This window comes from Vipera berus, assembly GCF_964194415.1.
Source record: "Vipera berus genome assembly, chromosome: 1".
Classification (NCBI taxonomy): domain Eukaryota; kingdom Metazoa; phylum Chordata; class Lepidosauria; order Squamata; family Viperidae; genus Vipera; species Vipera berus.
The window spans coordinates 342,202,553-342,220,964 of NC_138202.1; the positions used below are offsets into that span (position 1 = coordinate 342,202,553).

General features: G+C 41.4%; 1 protein-coding gene across 2 annotated transcripts in view; it reads left to right on the forward strand.

The window, feature by feature from the left end:
• AP2B1 (adaptor related protein complex 2 subunit beta 1) overlaps positions 1–18,100 on the forward strand; it is an 83,417-nt gene extending 65,317 nt beyond the window's left edge. For both annotated transcript variants that reach the window (XM_081332615.1, XM_081332616.1), the window contains 3 exons: positions 523–609; positions 12,205–12,359; positions 13,536–18,100. In XM_081332615.1, the coding sequence (XP_081188741.1) occupies positions 523–609; positions 12,205–12,359; positions 13,536–13,610 (317 nt within the window). In that variant the 3' untranslated portion in view covers positions 13,611–18,100. The remainder of the gene's footprint in view (positions 1–522; positions 610–12,204; positions 12,360–13,535) is intronic.
• The last annotated feature ends 312 nt before the right edge of the window (positions 18,101–18,412 follow it).

An 18,412-nucleotide genomic window follows, 5' to 3' on the forward strand; every position in this document is an offset into this window, starting at 1 on the left:
CAAACAGGCTCTCATTAAGCTAAAAGAACTGCAGCATACCCGTGGTCACAAGTACAACATTTGGGTAGATTCACCCTATGACCGGCCATATCACATCCCACCAGGTCCCCGCAGGCCTTTCCCACTCTGTACTCTCCTCCCAAAGCCCCCGTCCCTGTCACCAATCATTCACTTTCCTTTTGTAGATCTCTGGAGCTCCAAAGCTTGTGTTGGAGAAAGGAAGCACCTAGTTGCATGGTGCCATCTCATGAATTGTGGCCACTTCAAAAATGGCCCTCTGAAGGGATACTGAGGGATGGAACAGTCTGTTCCCCTTCCCCAATGCAATCTCTGGAGATCTACAAAAGATATGCTGAAAGAGAGTGCTCTTGTTAATATTTGGGATGCTGCATAAATCTTCACTTAGCCCTAAAAGTAAGTTTGTGTGTGTGTGTGTGTGTGTGTGTGTGTGTGTGCGCGCGCGCGTGCAGTCTCAGCTGTAGAAATATGAAAAACTCAGTTTTACAGTTTCTAATCCTGCAGAACGCCAAGTTTTCCTTGCAACATGGAAAGACATCCCAAATGAAAATGAACTTCAGTTCCAAATTAAAGAATGTCATCTGAATGCTGGTAAGTTGATTTTTCCCCCAAAAAATATCTCTATAGCTTTGCCTAAAACTACCAGTTTTGATTTGTGACTCATGATTTGGCATGAAAATAGCTGCTCTTTGGGTTTGGTGTAGCACTTCCTATGTCCCATGTTCAACATGACTTTTATGTCACATTGTGCCCCATGGATATGGATGGATTCCAGTGGAAGTTTAAGGAGATTCCTAGTGATTGGTTGGGAGTGGGGGCAGTTCCTTCGGTTCTCTGGTTGACCACTGGCAACAAGGGGTGATCCAAGCTCCTGACAAGATCATGCTCAACCAGACTTTTTTTGTTCCTCAATCATGGGTAGCTCCTCAAGAGGTGCAGCACTAGAAGTTATACCTAAAGAGCAGGTAGAGAAAGATGATTTAAAAAATGATACAAACTCAAGTTTGAACCTATATCATATCAGTAAGGGAGGTGAGTATATATATTTCTTCTCCCTTAATTGCTTTATTGGGATGCAATCCAGCAGCCTATTTAGGATTGAAAACTTCCTATTGGAGATAGTTGAGTAGGAAGATCTCCTGCTGGGCTGTGATTATTGTGCACAACACTTTCATAAAGTCCCTCAGATTTGTCAGAGCCTTGAGGTCTAATGTAATGATTAGAATATTATCTTGTGTCATTAACAGTTTCTTTTTGGCCTGTGGATTCCAATTGGTGGATAGAGTTAATATAACTTTTGCCACCTGTCCTATGAGTCCATGTCTCTCCTGGTTGTTTTTAGGAGGCAGGGGAATGTGTCAGGGTTGCAGCCTTGAAAGAGGCTGTGATAGTCCTACTCCTCAAGATGCCTTCCCTGTATTTAGCCATATTGGACAACCATAAACCTGTCAGCCTTTCCCTGAAAAGTCAGCTGCAAAGGACTCTAGAGAAAATGCATTATCTGAATCATTTCAGTCCAGTTTCAGCCATGGGCATGTGATTGAAATGGCATTGGTTACACTGGTAAATGAGTTGTTGGAACCTGGGTGGGGGAAAGCATCTTTTCCTGTCCTATTACACTTCTCAGTGGCTTTCAGTATTATTGGTTATGGTATCCTACTGGACCACTTGCTTAGTTTGAAGATGAAGGTAGTTTTGCAATGGCTCAACTCCTTCCTGAGTGAATGGTTCCAGTCTGTGGAAACTTTGGTTCAGGTCAGTGGCCACACTTCTGATGTGTCACAGAGTTTTGATTTTCACCCCTATTATTTATGATCTGGGAGAGATCATACTTCTGTTCAGGATGCAGTAACATCAATGTGTTCAACTGTACATTAACCACCCTGTGCTGGTTCAGTGATGCAGTGCTGGTCTTGTCTTGGTGTCAGGAGAATGAGAAGGTCTGGATGGGAAGTAATAAACTGAAGTTAAATATTAGCAAGATGGAGTCACTCTTGATCCATCATGATTCCTCTTGTCTCTCAAAAGGAAGACCATCCCTGGGAGACCAGATCTGAGATTTGGATAATATCCTTGGTAGGGGTAGAATGAGTAAGTGAAGGCAGTGGCCAGGAGGACCTTCACCTCGTTTCTTCATCAACTGCACTCTTATCTAGGCCATAATGATCTTACTACGTTAATACATGTCCCCATTGCCACCTGTCTAAACTGCAACGCATTCTAAAATAGCTGAGAAACTGCAATTAGTGCAAAATGACTGACACATTGTAGCTGTCAGAATGTATAACATCAGTGTTACAGTGTCCTACATTGTCTTTATGTAGGTTTTGATGTGCAATTCAAACTGATGGTTTTGATCTATATCTCTTGGCATGTAGTTGCTTATTGGACCATCTCTTTCAACCAGAATTAGCTCACCTGATCTGAAGTTCCCAAAGAAGCTGTTAATTGTTCCCTACTTCCATGAAATGAGGGGAGCTGGGGACAGGAATGGCTGTTGTATTGGTGCAGTATCAGCCCTGTGGAATGATTTCTGTTCACACTGAGCCTCTGTGATCTCTATTCTCTACCACTAAGCCACCCTGGGTTTGAGGGGGAGGGCAGAGAAAGGCATGCAGTGGAGACACAACTTGTGAGAGGATAAGATAAGGGTTCAGGGATGTCAATACCACACTGATTCTTGGTGCCTACAGGCTTTCTGTCTCACCTGACTTCTAGTGTATATTTTAATTCTAAGAAGTGCAAAATTGGGACGTTTGAAAGTAAGGCACCCACCTCCCACATCATCTCTATTTTCCAACCTCCCACATCATCTCTATTTTATCTATCAGAGTTTTGTGTAACAAAATGTAATTAAATTATGTTCTGTTGCTGACAGGAATGTTTGCCAGCCATTCAGTGTAGTCTGGAGCAATGAGTGGGTTTGGCCCTCGTAAAGCACAACATATGTTTTATGTGAAAATAGGTGGTATTGTCAAGACGTTTTTAATCTTTAAAATAATCATACATCTGCGGCCACTTGGTGCTGATGATGGCTAACAGGTGAGAGTATGTCCCATACTGAGTAGGTTTTTATTTTTATTTTTTCTTCCTGGGTTTTTGTGCAATGTTTTGGTGGGTTCTTTTAATTATAAAAAGTCTTTTTAATAGTAGTTTTCAATTATTCTTGCTTTAAAATGACACCAATTGGTGGGGGGAGGATATTAGGGGATTCAGAATCTGTACACATCCAAGGAGCCTCCTGTTCCCCACCTCTTCATTACAAGTTCATTTTCTTAGGAAATCATAAGATAAGATCTTTATTGTCATTTTTTATTGTGGGCACAACGGCACACATTAAAAATGAAATTTAGTTGCCTGCTCTCAAAGTGAAACACATACATGACACACACCTAAAACATACTATATACAACATATGTATAGAACCACACCCCTACATATACATAACAATAAAATATTAAATACTGTCCATCTTGAATATATCTATCTACTTCTGTAGATTTTCTTGCCAACCTCATTGCTCCCAACAGAGACACATCAAGCTGGCAATATTGCTGCCTCTGTCTTTTTTGTGCAATCTTGGCAGCCCAATCTTCAGACACCAGCAAGTGGGGGAGCAGGAGGAAAAGGCAGCCCAGAAAACCTCTCTAATTGCTGTGAGAGCAAAACATCAGCTCAGGAGATGGGGGAAGCCAATCTAATGAAATAAAATCTTGTTTATTACACATGACCCATTTTTCATGTGCTTCACAAATTGAATGAGACTGGCAGATTCCCACACACGCTGTCACTTCCCCAATGATAGCTCACTTTTGAAAAGCTTCACTTCCCACCACCTTTTTTGTTATGAGAGAGAAAGCTCATTATCTGGGAATGTGGCTATGTACAGCCTTTGAAACACTGGAAAGTTTTCAATCACAGGATCCAAAGTTGCTCTGCAACAATATTGGAATGACCAAAACGTATTTAGTTAAATCAAGATTCAGATGAGGAACTGTGCAAATACAGATTCTAGATCAGGGTTTTTCAAATGTGGCAACTTTCAAGATATGTGGACGTCAACTCTCAGAATTCCCCAGCTAACTAGGGATATACAATCTATTTGTGTATCATTTTTGTTTTCTTATCTAACTTGTCAAGTTTTTCCCCACATAAAAATGTATTGAATATATTCCTTGCATTGATCTTTGTATCTGATTGTATGACTTCAAGGTAAAATATTGTCCACTTATTCAATTGACTAATTTTTGAAGTTTAATCCATGTATTTGATATCAGTAATTCATGGTCTATTGCACAGCCTGCATCTGAAAAATTCTGACTGACTGAATTACTACATTTATTCATATTCTGTTTCCTATTATGTAGTCAGTTTGATTCCAAAGTTATGCATTCAGTGGTGCTCAGTCTAGTATAGAATTGTTGCTTGAAGATGTTGGCAATAAATTATGCCCTAATTATTGTCCTCATGATTGTTTCTGTGAATTCAAAATTCATAGAATGGCTCCTCCATTTCTGTAATATAGCCATTCCCATCTCCTGTTAATTCCTCTGTATTTTCCACCATTGGATTTATAATAAGATCATATGTGTGTGTGTATCTTAACCTTAGAACATAACAAAATAACAGTTATTTGAAACTTTGGCAATTTCAAGTTTTCCATGATTCATATGTCTCACAACCCCTGTCCCAACTGTATATTCTTGTAAAACAAGCATCTTCTCTTCAAACACTGGTATGATCATAACCGGAGTCTGGCCACATTTATTTGTGTGTGAATGTTTAAGAATTTTGATTATAATAGTAAAATCTAATGCAAACTAAACTTAAGGAAAAGAGAATAGAAAGAAGGACTAAAAAGCACAAGATAAAAGAGAGAAGGAGAAAAGTAGGAACATAATTTAAAAAAGAAAATAAATATATAAACAGGTGACTTCCAACCTTCACAACAAGTATAAACAAATTTGGTGACTCTTCACCCCCTCTAAGGTTACAACCATTTATCTCTTTATCCCATTTCCTATCTGTAATCTTCAAACAAATCCAGACCAGCAGAAAGTCCTTAAAGCGTTACCAGAGGTAATATTATACAGTGAATATAAAAAATGTACATACCCCTGTTAAAATGCCAGCCTTTTGAGACGTAAAAAAAATCAGACCGAGATAAATCAGTTCAGAATTTTTTCACCTATAACATATAAGCTGTACAATTCAACATTTTATTTAGCTTGTTGCTGTTTAATTCAGATTTTTAAATTCTTATGGTTAATGTTTTCTTTCATTCAGAATTGGCAGACTCACCATCTTTCAGAGTTGTTGTTCCAAAGATCTCTAATAGTTTAGAAGTAGTAGGAAAAATCAAATACACAGGTATAGTGTAGGTGGTACCTTGCTCAATAGTAGTAACTGTGAGAGAGATCTCTGAGTCCTAGTGGACAATCACTTCAATATGAGCCAGCAGTGTGCTGCAGCTGCCAAAAAAGCCAACGCAGTGCTAGGCTGCATTAACAGAGGGATAGAATCAAGATGACTTGGAAGTACTAATACCACTTTACAATGCCTTGGTAAGGCCACACCTGGAATACTGCATCCAGTTTTGGTCACCACGATGTAAAAAAGATATCGAGATTCTAGAAAGGGTACAGAGAAGAGCAACAAAGATGATTGGGGGACTGGAGGCTAAAACATATAGGGAACGGTTGCTGGAATTGGGTATGTGTAGTTTAGCGAAGAGAAGGGTGAGGGGTGACATGATAGCAGTGTTCCAGTATCTCAGGGGCTGCCACAAAGAAGAGGGAGTCAAGCTATTGTCCAAAGCACCTGAAAGCAGGACAAGAAGCAACGGATGGAAACTAGTCAAGGAGAGAAGCAACCTAGAACTAAGGAGAAATTTCCTGACAGTTAGAACAATTAACCAGTGGAACAACCTGCCTCCAGAAGTGGTGAATGCTCCAACACTGGAAGTTTTTAAGAAGAGACTGGACAGCCATTTGCCTGAAATGGTATAGGGCAGACATGTCAAACACAAGGCCCGGGGGCCGGATCCGGCCCGCGAAGTGGTTTCATGTGGCCCGCGAAGCCATCCTGGAAACAGTGAGGGACCGGCCCCCACTGCCTTGGCCCTGGCCCAGAGACCCTCCTTCTGCCAGAGACCCTCTGATCTGTCCCACTCCTGCCCAGGTCCCCATAGGCACCCTTGATGCGAACGATGTAGAGCTGGCCATGCCCATCTGGTAGGCCATACGGACTCTAGCCACGCCCACCCAGTAGGCCATACGCACTCTAGCCACGCCCACCCAGTAGGCCACGCCCACCCTGGCCATACCCACCCGGCCCCCTGAGGGCAACCACAATGCTGATGCGGCCCTCAATGAAATTGAGTTTGACACCCCTGGTATAGGGTTTCCTGCCTGAGCAGGGGGTTGGACTAGATGACCTCCAAGGTCCCTTCCAACTTATTTATTATTATTATTATTATTATTATTATTATTATTATTATTATTATTATTATTATTATTTAAAGGACAGTTTCCAAGTGATTAAAAAGTAAGCTTTGCAAACTTAAGTGTCCTTCAGCGAGCAATATGTCTACTCCCATTGCTTCCAGATGTTCAAACCCACAGAAAACCATTGTCCTGCTATCTCCTCCTGAGGAAGAGCCATCTGGAGTGTATGTGTGCAATCTCCCATCATCTTCTTATCCAGAGAAGTTCCCAGGGCCAGTGTACTCACTGGTTCCTTGTTCTTTGCCAGTTGTCAGTGCTGCTTTTGCAGAAGTATCTTCAGTTCACCATTCCTCTCCTGGAAGTCCTATTTATTTCATTTTAAATGCATGGTGAGAACAATTTAAAAGGGAAGCATAAGATCACACATTAAAGCATACAATTGTAAACATAAAATTCAAAACAAAATTGCAGTATTAATACACCTGGGCTTCATTATTTTACATATCTAATTTTTTCCCTAGTAACTAGAGGAATGCCATTCAATATAGGATGCTCATTATTTGGTATTGTACCTACACATGTTTAATTGTTGCAACCATGTCCCTGCATTTTCTTAATTCCTTATACTCACACCTGCAAAGCACATCTGCCCTCAACCTCTGCTGTAGATTACTCTTAAGGTCACCCCTCCCCTTTGGCTTTTGTTGGCAAGGATGACTTTACCTGGAACTTGTATTCCAATTTTACATCAGTCACTGAAGCTACTAAATCTGCCTGTAGCATTAAGGTAGTAATCCCCTGGCAGGAAATAAATCTATAGTACAGAGATTGTCCATTAATGTGGGTGGTATTTTATATCTGGTGTGATAATACTGTATCTATCCAACTATTGGACTAAACATTCCTTCTTTCCTTAGCATTGATCATACTCATTGTGCAATACTGCCAGAAATTGGCCTGCCCTATTTGACAGAGTGCTATGGGCTGCTGTAATCTAAAATTTAGAATTGGGAAACCAGTATTAGGAAGATGAGGAAAAGAGATGAAAGATATTAGTTCAGTTGATGATTCAGTTAGCTGAGCTTATTTTCAGCAGAAGACAAGTATTTAATTAGCAACAATACTAATTTTATCCATAAGGCTCAGTAGCTGAGTCTATGTTTAGTTACTACATGCTGTGTTTCCACAGAATATCTACTATAGCCTCAACTCAGTTGTACAACCTTTTGTAATTAAAAATATTTTAAGAGTAAGAAAAATCAATTTTATATAGTTATATACATATGGTAAGCTTTTCAGGATGGCAGAAAGTTTGACGTGCTCAATCAAAGTAAGTCTATGCATTGATGTTTGCGTCAGTTACAAGGACGAATCTGGTTTCTGAGGAATAAGACTCCATTTGTTTCTCAGCTTGCTATTGCAGCGTTGCCTATTTCCAACAGTCATTGCCCCCCTCCCCCTACACAACACACATCACCAACACTTTCCTTGCCCCCTTTTCAAAATGTTCCGATACCCAATTATCACTACAAAAGAAAAGCAGGCATGCCGTTTCTAAAGTAGGTGGTTCACACAATCACAGGCTTGTGTCCAACTAAGCCAAGGCACATTCTTGACGTTAAATTCCTTGTGTGCTTGGGGCTTGCCTTGTCTCCTAATCTGCTGCCACCCCCATCCTTAGTTGCAAGGTCACCCTCCTGCAGTGACTTAAGTTCAGAGTGTCAGAAAGGCATAAGTGTAGCAATTAAGACACTGATCACAAAGCCAGTGCCTTTCCAATGATAGCAAGGTGGGGGTGTTCCCTTGCACATGTCAGAATAATTCTGCTGAGCAGGAATTAGGGTAGTCAAGGCTCTGTTTAAGTGCTATCATAATGAGAGCTGCAAGGGGAATGGGACGGGTTTAGAGAAAGCTTTGTTATGGCTGTTCTTATTATATTGTGTGGAAGTGCCTGAAAAAGATTGGCAGCACCCCTTGTGAGTGGGACAAACACAGATATCTGCAGTGTACCTAGGCCTCCAAATATAATGTCCTAAACTATATGATTAATGCCTGCGAGGCCCCAAGAGCCAAGAAAGACATATAGAATTACTGTACTTTTGAACAGTTTCCTTTATTGCTCCTCATCATTAAACGGAATTTTTGCCAAACTAAGGCAACTAACTGCTTGCATCACTAAAGATATACTCTGGGAATTGCTACGGAGGAGCCATCTTAATTCTCTTTCACCCAGCCAAACTATCTGAAGTTAGCTGTCTCTTTGTCCACTGGAATTCAGCCCCTCCCTCATGGGAATCCAGACTACATTCCACCACAAAGCCAGTATGAAATAATGGATAGGCTTGTTAAAATTTAATTATGGTACCAATTCATGTTCAGTGATCAAATTTAAGGGAAATTTTGGGTCCTCTCATACTATCTCTTCCCCAATGCTCTTTCATGGTCTTACCAAGGTTGGACATCCCTGATATAATGTATTACCTGTAGCAGAAAAATGGTTTTAAAAGTTGTAAAATCAATTGTCCCAGTTAGTCAGCCTAGGTTAGATCCATCTATCCAAGTCTTTTGCTCTAACAGCAGTTGACTTAAGTTCAGTATAATCCCCTGAAATGTATGCTCAATATATTCAACACAAGATAAATTTCTGTCTTCAGGCATCAGTTCAGATGCTTAACTCTTCTTGAAAAAGAAAAAGGTTTGGAGAATGTTATTTCTGGAGGGACTACCACTGCCAGGGTAAACTTTTGACTGCAGGTTTGTTTCCTCCTCCAACAGATAATCATAAAGCGAAGCTCTGATGGAATCCAAAGTATTTTAAAGAGTAACTGAGCTGTCTTGGGATAAACCAACAGCAAAAGGGGGGGGTGTTCCTTTCAAGTTCTGTGCCTCTCCAGGAACCTTTGCCAAATAATCTGCCCCATTTGGTGCTAAGGTGGTGCTGCAACTCTGCATAGGGGCCCATTTATAAAGGCAAGCCCGTCACATGCCCATGCCGGTCTACCTCACGTGTCAGGCACTGCCAGGCAATGTTGCCTAGCAACCTGGCTCATTCCCTGAGAAGCTGACATCAGCCATGGCATGGGAGGACTGGGAAAGAGAGGAAAGGCTGGGTGACTGGCATTGACACCTTTGAAGGAAAGTGAATGATCCTGTTCCCCAAAGGAGACCCTTACCAGTTTTTTTAAAAAAAGAATCAAACTAATTAATGTATTAAATGCACAGTGTGGGGATAAGGAGGATACATCCCCTGCCCCAAAGAGCTTACAGTTACTCTTAGGCAGTGCTTTTTTTGTAAAAGAAAAAGGAGCCGGAACTCACACATGTCATACAACCCACCTTGCCTACCCTACAAGGTTCCATCCAAAAAAGGTGCCGGAACTCTGTTCTGAGCATTCTGTGACAAAAAAAGCCCTGCTCTTAGGTCAATGTGCAGCCCACTTGGCTGGCTTCAGTCATGGTTCTCCTATTAAAAAGATTTACTATCCTCTCCCTGCACATCTATATACATTGTTCCACAAAATCCAGCTCATTAACTCTCCTTCTGAAATCTTGCAGGCTTCTTAACTAGAGCCACTTCTAATCTCCATGTCACTTTAATATTAATTGCCACAAAAAAGGTACTTATGTTCAAATTATCAAAGCCTTTTTTGGACAGCCGTCCAGTATATATATCCTCCTCTGAAACAGCAGGTTTGATCATTGCAGAGGCAGCTATTTTGCTGGAAATTCCTAAGCCTGAAAAAAAAAGTCTGAAAATAAATGTAAAAGTTGAAGTTGTTTTATGTCTGTCTGTGTGTAAGTTAAAGTCCCTGAAGCTATTTATTTGAAATTTGGCATTCCTCATCCCCTCATATGGCACTGCTTTTCCTGTACTTTTCACCCAGCTCTGTCAAAGAGAATTTAGACCGTAATTAATTTCCAGGGACAGTCAGCAGAATGCACGGACATTTGGATTCTGAATCAAAATTTGTATTTGGGCTCCAAGTTGTTTGTGAGCATGGAAATTAACCCAAGTGTATTGGACTGTTTTGGAACCCTTCAGAATGCAAACCAGATCTTAGTTTATAAAATATGTGACTGAAAGTTTGGAGAATTAATTTTTGCAAGGACAGTATGCAAGTGATTACTGATTGATTGATTGATTGATTGATTGATTGATTGATTGATTGAGGTGTCTCCAAGTCAGCTTTTTGACTTTCTGGACTGTTGTTGCAGTTTTCTTGGCAAGATTTCAGAAGTGGTTTGCCTTTGCCTTTTTCCTAGGGCTGAGAGAGTGACTGGCCTAAGGTCACCTAGCTGACTTTGAGCCTCAGGGAACTAGAACCCTCGGTCTCCCAGGGTCTAGCTTGCTGCCTTAATTGCTACACCAGATAAGTTGTGCAGGGACTCATCAGGCAACTGCCAAGAATCCACACTGACTTAAGATAATGCACACACCCCGAAATTATAGAATATAATAGGCTTTTTTGCCCCAGGAGTCTCAAGGGGAAGTCATGTTTTCAAATCTCCATGGTGGTGAGCAGCTGTTAATTCTGCATGGAAAGGGGATGACTGTTCTGTACGGTGAATTTCTTGAGAAGAAAGTTGGGATAGAGACATAGGACACAATCCCTGGAAAAGATGAGTTGCCTGGGTGTCTCAGTTTCCACAGCAACCAAGAAAAAGGCAAAACAAGCCCATTGAATTGTGAATGCAGTTAAAGAGACCAAATGTTTATGTTTCCATATGTGTGAGGGGGAGGGGGTGAGTCATGACCCCTTAAGCCAATCATTCTAGGATCTCAAGTGGATCCAGCACTAATCTGATCCACTTGAAAGCTTCTTCTGAATTTTACATTAGGAGAATACATAAAATGAAAGCGTTTGTTAAAAGACATCTGTTGGCATATGGCTACATTTGCTGCATTTCCCAGCTTTGCTCTACATTAATGATACAACATTTGGGGAGGGTACTGTGCAGTATGGAATCTTCTGGCAATTAAGGAAGAAGCATGAATGGAAAGCAAGCCCTGGCAAGTGAGGATGACAAGTGTTAACTCCTGAAGGCCTTGACTCTAAGTTCCTAATAAGCAGGGACTTGTCTCTTTCCTCCACTTGTCTTTCTTACTTACAGGTTCAAAACCAGTACAGTACAAGTTAGAAGGAGGGGGGAGGATAAACCAAAGACCCACTTACTCAGTACCCTGATTCCCACAGAGGCTTTCAAATAGCAGACACTGGCAACCTTCTCTTCACTGCTTTTGGCCCCTAACAGCTGATAAATATTCAACTGCTGAATTACCGTAGTCTACCTGGATCCATGAATGCATACAGAGAGAAAAGGAATGAATATTAAAATGGCTGCTCATCTTTTGCCCTAAATCTGGGATAGTCTCCTCAGAACTGTTGGCTTACAGCTTTATAACCTGAGTGGGTCTCTTCTTAGGAGATTGTCCCAGCCCCAAATCCCCACCATCGCCACCAGCTTGCATGATGGCACTGTTCAGTTCATCGATCAGGCAGAGGGAGACAGAGGGTCAGAAACAGAATGGAGGTAAATTGTCAGGTAGATTCTTACTCTTAATGTTGAATGGTGGGCCAGAATAATTGGCAAGAAGAGAAAGCTGGCACAGCAAGCAAGGAAGCATGATCCAGTGATAGCATTTTGTACTATTTTCTAGATTGTCTCCTGGTATGATCTCAGACAGGTGACATGCTTGGAAGGTTTCCAAAATCTAACCTGGCTTTCTTTCTTCTGTTAGATACGGTTTCCAGTAAGCTCCAGAACAACAACATATATACCATAGCCAAGAGAAATGTGGAAGGCCAGGACATGCTGTACCAGTCCCTGAAGCTTACCAATGGCATCTGGATACTGGCCGAACTACGCATTCAACCTGGCAATCCCAACTATACGGTAAGGTCCTGCTGCTGAGGCAACATTGCCCTGGACCGTAGGATCTCGCCTTTCTTCTTTCTGTCTTTGTTATTTCCTTGGGGAAACTGTTACTGAGCTGGTGCTCACAGCTTAAGAAGAAATACAAGTAGTCCTCAATTTACGACCACAATTGAGCCCGAAATTTCAATTGCTAAGTGAAACATTTGTTAAGTGAGTTTTGTCCCATTTTACAGTTTTTTCTTGTCACAGTTGTTTAGGTGAATCACTGCAGTTGTTAAGTTAGTAACACGGTTCTTAAGTGAATCTGGCTTCCCCATTGACTTTGGTTGTCAGAAGGTCACAAAACGTGATTACACAATTCTGGGACACTGCAACCGTCATAAATACGAACCAGTTGCCAAGTGGCTGAATCTTGGATCATGTAACCATGGGGATGTTGCACTGGTCATAAATGTGAAAAATGGTCATGTCACTTTTTTTCAGTACCGCTGTAACTTTGAAGGATCACTAAAGGAACTGTTGTACGTTGAGGACTACCTGTGCTCTAGGTTTTCAAGAATATCATAACCGCATTTCAGAAAATTTGGAGGACAAATGAGAATACTAAAGCTGTTACCTGATTAAAGAAAATCATCTTTAATGGATCATCTATTTTATCCACTGACTGGCAAATTTGGGGCCTGTCTAGTGTGTACGTCTCCAACACTCATCTTTGTTAGCATGGTCACGTTGGCAATAATTGATTAGGCTTGGAATTCACTCCATCTGGCAGGCACCAAGTCCCTTTCCTCTCATTTATTCCATGAAATGATTGAACCCTTATACTTAAGAAAAAGACTGGCTGGTTTCACCCCCAGCCCTCAAGCCAGGTTAATGAAGGGCAGTTATGCTGGCAGAACATGCTGTGATCGGATAAATATGCTATTTTATTGTTGAATGTGATGGTCTGATTTAGAGTACATCAACCGTGCAGTATACAGAGGTTTAGCATGTTGGGCAAGGTTACCTGGCCAGCTTTTTTTTAAAGAAAAACCAAATTCTGATTAGTAATGCCAGACATGGTATTAAATTGAAGTGGGGAAGGGACTTGGGGCCATCTTCATGCAGCTTTTAGCTCTGCCTCCCAACCATCCACCATTGGTAAATTGCTCAGGGACTCCTGAAATAATTCCCCTTCCCTCTTTTCTCCAACAGCTGTCTCTGAAGTGCCGAGCCCCTGAAGTGTCCCAGTACGTCTACCAAGTCTATGATGCCATTTTGAAAAACTGATCTCTCAAACCACCACTGCCAGCACCTCACCACATGGGAATGGGAGCGGGGCTAACTCCACATCTACTGCCACTGCCCGTGTGTTGGTGTAGGCGAAGAACATTCCTTCCCTTGATCTGGGAAAAGCAGCTCTTGTGTTGTGTCCAAGACCTCAGCTCCAGATGCTGAGGCTAAACCAAGGTAGCAAGTAGTGTCCACGTGCCGGTAACAGTAGGGGATGTTGCATTTGATACTTTTAGCATCTGTGAGAATTTTGTAACCACTCCGCATCAGCTGTTTTTGCAGTCCTGTGCCATGTCTGTCTCGTTTGTTCCTGTGGCTTCTTCATCTCGTGCCAATGCTTTGCATTTTCTAAACCACCGTCGGCCTCTGGTTAATATTTTGTAATATGCTTCTTCGTTTTAATAAATGCACACGCACGCACGCACACACACACACACCCTGCCCAGCCAGAGGCATCTGAGAGAAAACACACACACTGCACTTTATTATTCTTTTGTATTTGCGTACTGCTGATTAATTTTTGTAACGAACCAGCTGTCTACAATAAGCAGGAATAAAGGAGGGGCATTGAAACAAGACTACTTGTACAACTGTTGCAAGGAAACCAATGCTGGCTTATTGATTTAACCTTGGGAAATTCAACTACTTGGTACGAACTGTTGTTTATTATTATTTAAGGCCTCTCCTTGCCTTCCCTCCCTGTAGACTGAAAATTCCATCATTTACTAAACTTAATCCTGTGGACACCTGAGGGTTTGTAGCTGAACAGACAATCTATTACTGTTTGAACTCCCAGGGACAAAAATCCAGGGGCAATGCCTCTGCTGCCCCTGCACGCATCAGTGTGCATCACAGCTCCATATACTCTTCATATGCTGCCGATCGAACAACGGGTTCCGATAGCTTTGTGCATGTGTAGTGTCTTTTTTAAAAAAACATGGCAGCCAATACAGTGGCTTTCAGAAGTAAAGAAGAATGGTAGAAAGCAAGGCTGGGAAAAGAAAAAAGACAGCAGAAACAATCTTCTGGTTATCCTGACTGTGGACAGTTTAATCCAGTTACCATTTCCTCTTGACTTGGGTGTCAGTCTCACTGGGCAAACTCCCACTGTCTCCTTTTTTTGCTATCTCTGCAATGGAATCTCTCTGGAAACTTAAAACAGTGGGGTTTTTTTCCTGCCACCACATAAGTGTGCCAGGCTCAAGCTATAACCCAGTGTGTCTGAAATGAGCTCTCAGCTCCAACCATCCACACTCCATAGGATATAACTTTTAGCAAGGATCTATGCCCTGCCACTTCTTCAAGGTTGAGGAAACATGTTCTTTATGTGGAATCTGGTCTCACCGTTAGCCCCCTAATGTGTTCTGTCTAAGGAAAGATAAGATGGTCTTTTTTCTCCATGTCAGCTGCCTCCTGGCTTGTCTGCCTTTTTTTCTCCTTTGCCCCCATCTCCATTGCCCCCTTTCTTGTAACTGTTTTGTCTCCCACCCTACTTGAGAGATGTGTCTGAGCAAATTCTGCATTACAGAAGTCCCAGTGGACTTCAGTTTCCTCCACCCACCTACCCCTACACAAGGAGCACATATAAACTTTCCAGTGGGCTGTTGCATTGCCTTTGAAACTAGAAACTATAGAACTAGGCCAAGATAATATTCAGTGGGCTTGGTGGAAAAGCCTCTTCTTATTTGGAACTTAAAAGAATCACTCACCTGTGAAGGTAGCAGGCAGATCACTAGAATTTATTATTTAAGTTGATCAAACTATGCCTGTCAAAACAGAATTATATATTTTCACTGGGCAAGTCCTCATCCTCACTTAATGGCAATGATTCATGATGGTTTTTGCAGTTTCTGGCATTTGTTTGCTGGTTTCTGGCAAAAAAACTTCAATTCAAATTACCAACCACAACATTCACTTATTGGCTACTGCAGAAAAGGCCAGAACATTACTTCCAGTCACATGGGTGCCTTGACTTATGACGCAATGACCTACAACCATAATTCTGGGCTTAATTACAGTCATATATCAAGGACTACCTATAATTCCATCATGCTTGCTTCATAACCACATGAGACCTTGGCTCTTTTTGGTCAGGTGTCTCAAACTGCATTTCTAAACTAATTTCTTCATGAACATCTTGTGGTTCACTGGCTAATCAAGAAGTCATGCTGGGTCATAAGTGTCTTCGTTGGCTCTTTGCCTGTGTTTTGAATCTCTTTTGGAAAGTCTAAAGGCTGTGATATGGACTACCTGCATAGGCAAGCCAAATTCAGTACCCCTAGCCGACAGATCAGTAGAACCTCAATAACCACTTTGTCATCTGTCTCTTAAAATTGGGAGTTCTTGAGCATCCTGCTTTGGGCTCAGCCTGATTCTCGTAATAAAATAACCACAGATATGTTTGTGTTGTCATTGTACAACTGCCATATGCTGTGCTTAGACAGTCCAGAAGGCATAATGGCATTGGGTAACTCAGGAATTAGAAGTTGCAGTGCTAGCTCAAGATAGCTAGTTTCATAGCAAAAAGGCCAGTGACACTCTGAAGCTTGCAGAGCCCCAAGTCGTGAAGATTGGTGCCTCGACCTCAAGGAAGTTGTCCCAGTCAGATTCTATACAGGCAGGGCTGCATTTACTCTGGCTTACCAATGACTTCTTTATGTGCTAAGTGAAGTCACAGAAGACCTTTTTTCTCCTAGTTTTAAAGGATTTCCTGTGAGTGCTCAATACCAATTCCCATTGATGGGGTGCGGTGGAAGAAGGCACATACAGTAATTATCTTTTTGTCAACATTTAGATCACGGTGTCAAACCTGATCGCATCATGTGACGTGTCGTGATGTATCATTTTTGCCTTTGCGGAGCTGGGGTGGGCGTGGCCTACGTGTGACGCATCCAGGCTGCAGGGCGCCAGTTGGACACCCCTGATTTAGCTAGTAAAAAGGATTGACCTAGAAACTTAGAACCATCGCATTTTTAAGATGTGTCATCTTACAATTACATGAGTGGAAGCTGTTTTACAAGAATAAATGCTTTGGAGTTCTTCCACCTCCAAATCAGTGATGTGAAGCCACATTTCCAACATCAGCAGAGCTGGTGTCCAAAAACCCAAATAAAATAAAAGTAGCAGGGAAGGCCCCAGACCTGCCTGAAACTGCTTCTGTATCTTTTTTTTTCCTGATGGACCTAGTGCTGTGTTCTTTTGACTGCATGCTGTGAGATGTGTCCAGAGGGGAGTAGAAGATTTTTCTCCATCCATTCAAAACCAATTGACTTGGGGGCGGGAAGGGGAATTGGATGATGGAACTGAGCTTTGCTTTGTATCAGCAATAAATGTAATTTACACAATTGGCCGTGTCTGATACTGTCTTCTGTCAGGAATGGCAACGGACAGAACTAAGGAAGTGGGAGGCAAGACATTTAGTGTGATTCCTACTTTTAGGCTGTAATAGAAGCCAAACTGCTGTTAAGTCTTCCAGTACAGCTGGAGCTTCTTAGTTACTGGGAGAGATCGGACTCTTATTTTGTTTATTTCCAATCCATCCTTCAGGGTAGGACCTGAAAACCCCTTCTGGAGACAGGTTTGCATATAACACAAAACAATGAGAGTGAGATGAAAACCAAAGACTATAAAAGTTAAATACAGAAGTTTAAACCCATTCAAAGGTAACGACCTCTCTTCTGAACAAATCCTTGAGCAATGCAGTACTTCTTTAGGGGAAAGTTTAAATCAATAATACTTTTTCTGACCAGCTTTCCTTTTCACATGACTTATGTGGTGTGCTTGCTCTCCCTCTGTATTAACCCATGGCTAATGAAGGGATCGTCATATTTTACTGGATGTTCCATCTAACACAGAGGCCTTCTTTCTACAGCTAATCTCTTCCATGTGTGATGCGATGTTGTGCTCATTATACAGTATATATTTGTACTGTAAAGTTTCAATGGGATGCTCATTCCCCCCAAACTGGCTGGTGACAGGGGTAGGGGGTGAGGCAAAGTAAGGTTCAGTACTTGATTTTTGTCATTGGAATGGTATAGGAAGGTAACTGCTTCTGGTGGCTTTGCTTTGTTGTGTTGGCTTGCTTTGGTTATGCAGAAATAGATGTTACAATGAGTTTAGATGTTATGGTGTTAACGATGTTTATAGTACTGTAACTTGAGAAAATACTGCATAGTTCTTTAATATATGATTACTGCAATAGAAACATTTTATGCAAAATATTGGATCTCAGGAGACAACATTGGGAAAATTACATATGTGATTAATGTGCTGCCCTAGTTAACTAATTATGTAAGGTCTAAAGGAGGCAGGTGGCGATGTAGCCAATTTATTAAATACACTGTATAAAGGTAGGACATGGGTATAGTCTATTACAAATGGATGGTGTATGTTCTCTACAAAATCTTAAGTATATCCACACAACAAATTTACAATTGGTTTTGTACAGGTCATGGCTACTCCCAATAAATCCTGGTATTGTAGTTTGATGAATGATTTTCTGTTTGTTTTTTCTCCTTGCGGACATGGAATAACAAAAATGGCTTAAGCCTGTAATGTGAATGAGTTTCCTGCATCCAAAAGGTTCAGTTCAGAGCAAACAAAACAGCTTTGTATTTGAAAGCCAACTGGGAATTCTGAATGCTGAGCCCAACATAGCTGATAAGCATCAGATTAGGGAAGGCAATAATCAGAAAAGCTGATGGGTGGTACCAGAGACGCATACCAAAGGCAAATCAAGACTAATTCTTGTTGGGAGAGACAGCTCAACAATCCATGGGTGCTGAACCATGTAGGATTTA